This window comes from Pteropus vampyrus, unplaced genomic scaffold (genome assembly GCF_000151845.1).
Source record: "Pteropus vampyrus isolate Shadow unplaced genomic scaffold, Pvam_2.0 Scaffold139, whole genome shotgun sequence".
NCBI lineage: Eukaryota > Metazoa > Chordata > Mammalia > Chiroptera > Pteropodidae > Pteropus > Pteropus vampyrus.
Window position 1 is genome coordinate 2,621,672 of NW_011888920.1, and position 9,191 is coordinate 2,630,862.

Here is a 9,191-nt window from a genome sequence, read left to right on the forward strand (position 1 = left end):
AAAAAAATATTTAGAGGTAAAATCTATAAGACAATTATGATTGATTAAATCTGTGTGAAAGACAGGGATGAGTCAAAAGACGAATGCCAGGTTTCTAGCTTAAACACCTGGGAGGATGATATTATTATTTATTGAGATCTTGAGCAGTGGAAGAGGACCAGGTTTGCAGCAGACCATTAGTTCAACGTTGAATGTGATGAGTTTGAGGTGTCTGTGAAACATATGAATGTAATGAAGTAGAAGTTTGGGCTAGAGGTGTAACTTTGAGAGTCAGTATATAAATAGTAATTGAAGCCACCAGAATGGCTGAGCATCTCAGTAGAAAGAGTAGAGCCACTGTTTTCAAATCTTAGCGTGCATGAGAATCACCTGAAGAACTTATTTAAAACATAGATTGTTGGACATAGTCTCAGTTTCTAATTCAGTAGGTGTGATGGTTAGTTTTCTGTCAACTTGGCTAGAAGTTCAGAAGCCTCACAGTTCAGGAGTCTAGAAGTCTGGCATCATGGTGTCAGCAGGGTTAATTCCTTTTGACAGATGAAGGGAGGAGAATTTACTCCATGCCTCCCACCCAGCTTCTGCTAGTTACCAACAAGGGCATTCCTTGGCTTATAGCTGCATCACTCCAATCTCTGTCTCCATCTTCTTCCCTGTGAGTAATCCTGTCTCTAAATCTCTCATAAAAATACAAGTCATCGAATTTAGAGTCCACCATGATCCAGTATGACCTCATCTTAACTTGACTACATTCATAAACACTCTATTTCCAAATAACATTACATTCACAAGTACCTGCTGTTAGAACTTCAACATATCCTTTGGGGAGACACAGTTCAACCCACAGGACATGGTTTTAGAGAATAGAAGATGGTGTAGGCTAAAGAACCAGATTGACAGGAAGTGTTGAGAGCCCAGATGGGGCTCTGAATTTAGAGTAACACCAGACCTCCTTGGTATGTGAATGAAATGGTGGCCAGGGAATCTAAGTTGAGAAAGAAGAGTCGTGAGAGGAGACATTGGAAGGGGAATTAGATTACAAATCCTGAGTTTGTAAAACATTTGCAGTAAGCTGGAAGACTCGAGAGTTGTAGTCACTGAATTGGTGTTTGTATTTGCTGTTATGGAGAAGCAGAGGTGGCTCAGCACAGAATAATACTGTGAGACAGAATAGGTGTTTGAGATGAAGTAAAAGAGACAGAACTGGTGATGAGGACAGGGAACAAAGTGGACAAAGCTTTCGAGGATTCTCCACCTAGACACCAAAGTTATCTGGGAAGTTGCTAAGATGACCAAGGGTAGAGAAAAGATGAATCAATGAATGAGTGTGATCAAGAAAAGGAATGAAAAGATGACAGTGATTTTTGCCAGTGGGTGTCAGCCTCAAAGGAGCAGGATTTTTTTTTTTTTCATAAAAGAATGAACAATGATCCGGAAACACCTTGGGAAGCAGAGAGGACCTAAACCCAACAACTGACCCTCGTCTCATAGTAGGGCATTAGAGTACATAGCGAGTACATATAAATTAAAATCTTTGCCATTTTGTTTATTTGTAGAATCATCAAAAGAAACAGATCTGGGTCAGGACGCAGACCATCTTTAATAGGAAAGAGAATCTTCCAAATGGTACGATTACCTCAGGGAATGCAAGGCCATGCCAGGTCCACTCTTGGTGTAAGTGCAAACAGTATAGCCAATGAAACAGTCACAGAATACACACATGGCTGCCAAGGCCCACTCTCATGGTTTGGGAGCCGTATGCAGACAGGTGGGAAATCAGTCATAAGCTGGGGAGACTGATGTTGCCTTTAGCATTTCTATTCAAGATTTTTGGAGACTTTGGAAGACATAATACCATTTTATATGATAAAATATTCCACTTTTATTCAGTAAAATTTATTTTAATATTTTTAAATTATGGTAGAGAGTTGCAGACATGATAAAGTCTCTAGATCTGAAAAAACTTTGCTGATTGTCACTCTAGGATATAAAATGGAAAAATCAAAGATGAAAGCAACATGATCAAAGAAAAAAGGAAGATGCATAGAGTATTTGGAGAGCAGCTTGACAAACATTAATTATGTTGGTAAGAGAAAATCTTAAACAGAGTAGGCAAAGAACAGTCAAGGACTTTATACTTGATACAGAAGGAAATGGGAGACTCATTTCAGGTAGGACGTAATTCATAATACCTTTAAGCTGCTATTTTTAAACTGCATTTTCACGTGTTAATTTTATAATTCCTTACACGATGAGAGTCAAGCAGGGGATATGTACCTGATGTAAATAGAGACAACAACAAGGCTGAGACATCTCCTGCCCCACATCATCCAGCTGGCAAAGTGGAGCTGGGGCTGCACCTATGGTTTTGCCAGAGCTCTGCTCCTCTTCCACTTTTCTATACCCAGTTCACTCTCTGGACATAATGAAAGCAGTATTTGAGGAAATGTATTCTGGAAGTGGCAGACAGAGAAGATTAGAAAGGAAGACACTAAGACAGGAAGCTGCTGAAGTACAGGTTGCCAATGCTACTATGCTAGGAAATACATGTGAGGTTGCAGGAGGTTGATCTGAAACATCAAAAGAAAAGACAGGACTTGATCAACAACTTGGATAGAATGAAGAGGGCAAAGGATTAGAACAGGGCCAATCCAATCAATCCGGTACAAAGAATGCCACTGCAGAGGGAATTTATAGATAAGAGATAAGGTAAGAGATAAAGAAGCTAATGAATGTTGGTTCTAGCATTCTTCAGGTATTTGAGAAAACAGCAAAATATACAGGGTGAGATATAACAATTGGATGTACTCTTTAAAGTTGTTTGAATGTTAGAACTGGAAATTTAGATTCAAAAGAAATTGACATTAGATGAGTTTTATATTTAAAATTTAAGAGGATGGCTCACATCGGAAAAATAAATGGTAAACAATAAAGGGCATTCTCTAATGAAATTCACTGTCAAAGGTCTTAATTTCCCAGAATATATTTATAAAAATTCAAATTTACTCATTGTCATTGCTCATTTCTTCCTAGGCTCAATTAGAACACCATGGTCTCAGTGAGTGCCTCCATCTCCAGTGGTCAATTAATCTCTTGATTTAAGCAGTCAATTAATTTATCAAGTAGTTATGTTCTTCAATTGTCTTCTTGCTATACATAAACTAATCCCTTTCCATATGCATCGGGGGAAATTTTCAAAGTGATACATTTGACAATCCTCATCTGGATTTTAATTAAGGCACTAACAAAATGTTACCTGGTATATTTGTGTATAAAAAATCAGCACGTGTCAAAAAGAATTTAGATGTCAAAAAAAGAAAGAGTATTCTGGGAGTTTTAGAAGTTATTAATTTCAGGTCTTAGGATAGTGACTAGAAAGCCTTGACAAATTAAAAGTTATATAAAGTTAAAAAATACTTTGGGGGAAATACAATGTTAAACCAAATGCAAAGCAACCCAGTGAAAATAATTTTGAGTTCAAAACAAAGAAATTTAAGGACAGAGAGACAGGTAAAGGTAGCTATTAATTTAAAATAAAATATTCTAGAAACACTATGATTTGCTTTTATTTTATACCCAAGATAGAAGTGACAAAGCATGAAGAGGTAGAAAAATGAAGAAAGGAGAAGCAAAATAACTTAAAATGGACAAACTAGGTAGAAAATGAAAGAGGTAAAGCAAGAATTCTCTTCAATTACAAAGACTATAGTGTTCATTCATTCACAAGAAAAAGTCTGAGAGGACGCTTTATCTTCAAATTTATGGTCCCCTCCTTCTTCTAAATCAGCATTCTTACAAAATGGAAAGAAAGGAATTCCTGATGACAATAACTATAGAAGTTAATGTCCATATTAGGGCATTTTGGTCTAGGACAAATGCTAAACTGGGTAAGCTACCAAGACCATTGGTATAATCAGAAGTTATCAGAGGCAAACCAAAAGGCGTGTAGTAGATTGACTGCAAAAATGGCCATGATTCCTCACCACTCCCTGTATCCCTATCTTTGGCAGAACAGCTTCACAGCTCTTCCTGTCAAGAGATGAACTTTATTCCCCATATTCTTGCCTCTAGTCTAGCCCTGTGATTTATTTTAGCCAATATGGTATAGAAGTAAAGAGACACCTTGAGCATCTCTGCTTTCTTTCTTGAACTCTTCTCATCCTCCTTAAAACAAGCTCAAGCTAGCCTGTTAGAGGATCAAACATCATAAGAAGAACTGACGACCCTCAGCCAATATCCAGTTAACCCCCTCAGAAGGTGAAACATCTAGCCAATCTGCAGCTGACCATGAGACCCAGGTAAGATCAGAACCACCAAACTGATCTCAGCCTAATTTTCTCTAAAATTGTGAGCAACACGAGCCACCAAGTTCTGAGTGGTTTGTTACACAGCAACAGTTAACCAGTAGGACTCACTCCAAGTATGCCCACCACTTCAGAAATGCAGCAATTAAGTTTTCTACTGGAGTGAACCAAACCAAACTATCTATACCTGGGGCAGGGTTAAGAAACCCGAAGCTCTTCAACAAAAGTCATGGAAGATATTAAGCTTTTTTTTTTTTTCTCTTACTTTCAAGAACCTGAGTGCTCCATCCAAAAATAATAGGGGCTATCCCCATGCTTATTTCTAAGAAATTGAAATCTTCTGATCTTAAACCTAACACTAGTATCGCCTTGCATTTAAGTGGCATTTTACAATTCGCATACCACTTAAAAAAAAAAAAACTAATAAGTATAGACAGAGCTGGTATCATTAAGCTCATTTTATAAATAATCAAATCACAGGGGCAAGTTAAATGACTTTCACAAGTCGAAAGTGGCAAAGCTACAATACTTACAACTACACCTACAAACTTTCACTACTCTTCCTCAGAGCTCTTATACTAAAATCTTGGGTCAGGATTGGTATATCATTTTTAAAGTATTTAGTTCATTAAATTAATGAGGTACCACTTCTTTTCTTATAAAAGGAGGCATAACATGACTTAGCTTAAGGGTTGTTCTGAGGAGCAAATAAAATAATGTATAAAAAGCACATAACACAATGCCTAACACAAATGCTAGGCTCCCTGTCACCATTCACCATGATAAGGCTCTCATCCAGACTTGATAATCTCAACCCTCATAGCACAGAGCATCACTTGAAATGATAAACTTTCAAATAGTTAGCATAGGCAAATTTTATTTCTATGGTAGAAGCATTTATTTCAGTTATAGAAAAATAACACTATTTCAAAGTCAAGGTAACTAGGCAGAACTATATTTTTTCTTTGTATACCTATATTCAAATATCACATATGGTTTCAAGACGTTCTTAAATTAACAAGGAACAAATGCAAAATCAAGGTAGTATCTGTGAACAGAAGAGATGTATTAAAGCTACATAACAGCCCTGGAAATCAGGAAATACAAAGTGATCTCGTGCAGTGATTCTTAACTTTAGTGTACATTAAAATCACCTGGATTGTGGAAAGAGCACCTTCCGGAGACTGAGGGCAAATCATCAAGTTAAGCAAGCCCTTGGTTTCAGAATAAATGCCAAAGAGACTGAAGATATAAACTTTGTTCCTCAGGGAGGGGCAAAGATAAAAATACACCACAATATATGAGATCAGTCATTTATTCACTGTGTGACTTCTCTGAGCCTTAGATTCAGAAATAATATTAGATATACTACTCTCAAGAATTATTCCATAGATTAGGTCAGATAATGCTTCTCTAATTCATAACACACAACTACTATCATTATTTCATCATCATCATCTGATTCAGCGGACTTTCTCTCCTGACCCTCACTTCTACTCCCAAACAGCTACTATTTATTTTAAAAATCAAATTCACTGAGTTCAAGCTCATGTATTACTGGTACCATTTTTATATTGGTATCATCTTTACTAGCTTCAACCATTCATTTTCATTACAATTTCAGCACATGGTTGAAATGATAATTTCTGTATCTAAACTGAGAAAATGGATTCAAAGAAGAAAGGGAACTAAAGCTTAAAAAATGTGTTGCTTCTAAAACATCAATAGCTAGATGAATCAACTGCTTTTCAAAATGACCCATTTTAGACAAACTCTGATGTTCCTTACACTGTTTATTTATTCAGTTCTGAATCTTGGTTTATAGATGGAAACATGAGAATAAAATACCTATACTCTTCATCACTTCCTATAATCTATATACGACACAGTAATGTTTCATAGTTAAAGTTTTTGGCCATTTAAGTAACTACCCACATAAACATCTGAGGTTTTAATATTCTGAAACTATAAAACAAAGCTATAGAGGTGCACAGTCAGGCTAGGAAAGGGTTCCTCACCCTTAGCAATACTGACATTTTGGGTTAAATAATTCTTTTTTGTGGGGGGTTGTCCTGTGCATTGCAGGATGCAGGCATCCCTGGCCTCTATCCATTACACGCCAGTAGCAAATCACCCCAGTTCCCAGTTTTGACAACCAAAAATGTCTCCAAACATTGCCAAATGTCTTCTGGGGGCAAAAATCACCCCTAGCTGAGAACCACTGAGCTAGAATTTTACATAGATATAACTGTAATCTCTGAGTGCACAGATTATACAAGCTCTATGTAATTTTACTAATTTAAGTACAGCACAATAGTTTCTGCTATACTGTTTAAGCTAGGGCACATAGTTTTTATATAATACACTACTTAAGCATACAGTTACCCACATATAACTATCTTTTTCCTATTGAAAACACTGACATTGAATGGGGGGAAAAACATAACTAATCCTGCAACCATTTTCCTATTACCCAATATAGAGAAAATCCTATGGTTTACAAAAATTTGCCAAATGCAGACCTAGATAAATCACTGCAAGTGTCCTTCCTTCTGAATTCGAAGTCTCTCCTTCTCTACTTGTAAGCGTTCCTTTTCAATCTGTAGCTTCTCTGATTCAAATTTCAAAAACTGCAGCCTATCTTTTTCTAGTTGCAAGCGTTCTCTCTCAAGTTTTAACTTCTCTGTTTCTATGTCCTGCGGCTGAAGTATGGACTTCTCTCCTTGACCAAGTTCATTCTCCAAGGATGGCTTCTCTGAGTTGACTATCTGCAACCTCAACTTCTCTCTCTCAATTTGCAGCCGCTCCTTCTCCAACTGAAGCCGCTCATGCTCCATGTCTAAATGCCGTAGCCTCTCTTTCTCAATCTGCAGGCGTTCCTTTTCTACCTGCAGTCTTTCAGCCTCGATATCCAGCCTTCGTTTTTCCAATTCTAATTTCTGTTTCTCTATGCTTACAAGCAAATGGGGCTCATCATATGCAGACTTCGATGGTGTTGAGTTTAGAGTGAAAAACTCATCAATGTGGGGGAAATCAGGGAGTTCATTTTCCCTCCTGGAATCTGGGATGACTGATGACAGTATTTCTTCCTCCTCCTCAATTTCAAACTAAAGAAAAGAGAAAAGCAATTTTCAGTATTATTTCTATGTCATGGTTGTTAATTTATCCAAATAGTTCTTAAAAGCTTTTTGTATTGTTTGAGGACATAAAACCATTTACTTTGAATCTTGAATAATATTTACAGTGAATTACTTGATGTCACTAATATTTATAATCAAAGGAAGTATATTTAGGTGAGAAGAGATTAATGCTATAAAGAAAAAGTGGAATGAGTTGGTTATGTGCTATTCTTAAGTTAGCTTGAAAATTTGGGACCTTCTTAACTGCTCCTGGACTATAAAAAAACTCCCACATGAGAACTGAAGAAATTAAATGAAAAACAGGGCTCGCAGGCTAATACTTACTTCAGGACTCTGGGGATCTCTTTCTTCCTCTTCCACTTTGACCTCAGTTAAGGATCCACCTGCATCCCTGAAATCTGCCACATTTTGCCATTCAAAATTTGTATCATTTCGGAATCCAATCTTTTCGTCTATCTCTTCAGTAAGAGAGTCATCTAAATCGGATGTAGGGAGGGGAAACCCCGAACCAACCAGTTTAATGTTCGCCTTCATCCTCTTTCTCTTCATAAGCGCTCGCCAGTCGAGATACCTTCTTTTCACTTCTGTCCCTGTCCTCTGTTCTCCTTCTCCCACAGCGTTCACACACTGCGCGATCTCCTCCCAAGCCATTCGCTTCATCACATTAATTGTTGTATTGAGTTGTTTGGAAAAAATGACTTCTTTCCTTTTTGTAATTTCTTTCAAAAGGGTCTGAGTTTCTTGAACACTAAAATTGCTTTTTCTCTTCCTTTTCAACTGCTTCATTTTTCTAACTTAAATGCAGTTTTACTGTAAGAGATGTGAAAAGAATTTGAGAAATGCTACAAAGTACAAAAATCAAAGAGAATCCCTTGTTGGCACTTTGTTTAAATCAGTTTTCTGTTCATTAGTAGCACAGGCAGGCTGGATAATTCCTAAAGAGAAAAAAGTAAAAATCGATTAACCCACAACTTCTGCAGGGTATCTCAACCCAATAAGCTTCATACATAATGTTTTAAAAAACACCTCTGAATATGGCTCAAAACTGCCTACATTTCTGTCTTTGCCAGCACCACCATAATCCAAGATGCCATTTTCTCTCACCTGGGCTGCTATAATGGTTCCTAATTGCCAGCATTCAATCTTGACCTACTTCCTACTTCTCTAATTCCCTCTCCCACTCTGCTCTCCCCAATGCATCTTTCCTACCCCAACACGGGCCTTTCAGTCATCAATTATAGTCCGGCTGTTTCCTTGTTCAGGGCATTCGTACACGCTGTTCCCTCTGCCTAGGAAATGGATTCACCCTTCTTGGCCTATTTAATTCTTCCTCACGCTTCAGCTCCTAGATTAGACACCTGTTTCTCAGCGAAGCCTTTCTCAACAAGTCAAATTACTCTAACGGAAGCTATGACTACAAAACTTCCTTTCTTCTTTTTCCTTTTCTAAATATGACACTTGTGCTAAACATATAGCCAAGAGTCCTTCTCTTCCCCATTTCACTAGAAGTTTCATGAAAGCAGCAAGGTTTCTGCTCATCATCTCCCCAGAGCCTAGCAGCTTCTGGCACATGGCAGGCGCAGCATAAATAATTTTTTAATGAATGAATTAGTCGATTTGCCAGATAACCACTAGTTTGAGATATCAAAAAGAAAAATAACTTCAGACTCCGTAGAATAATTTTAGAGGAACATGGAAAGGCTGGGCTACAAAAATCAATAAAATTCAGAAAAGTTAAGACAATGTAATC

At 37.4% G+C, this 9,191-nt stretch overlaps 1 protein-coding gene across 10 annotated transcripts in view; it reads right to left on the reverse strand.

Moving 5' to 3' along the window:
• Window positions 1–5,158: 5,158 nt before the first annotated feature.
• The window catches only part of MSANTD4 (Myb/SANT DNA binding domain containing 4 with coiled-coils), a 19,109-nt gene continuing 15,076 nt past the window's right edge, over window positions 5,159–9,191 (reverse strand). For 9 of the 10 annotated variants that reach the window (XM_011368118.2, XM_011368123.2, XM_023535379.1 and 6 more), the window contains one exon: window positions 5,159–7,408. In XM_011368118.2, coding sequence (XP_011366420.1) covers window positions 6,833–7,408 — 576 coding nt within the window. In that variant the 3' untranslated portion in view covers window positions 5,159–6,832. Of the gene's footprint in view, window positions 7,409–7,765; window positions 9,109–9,191 lie in introns of those variants that run through there. The other variant, XM_011368130.2, reaches the window with a different exon arrangement.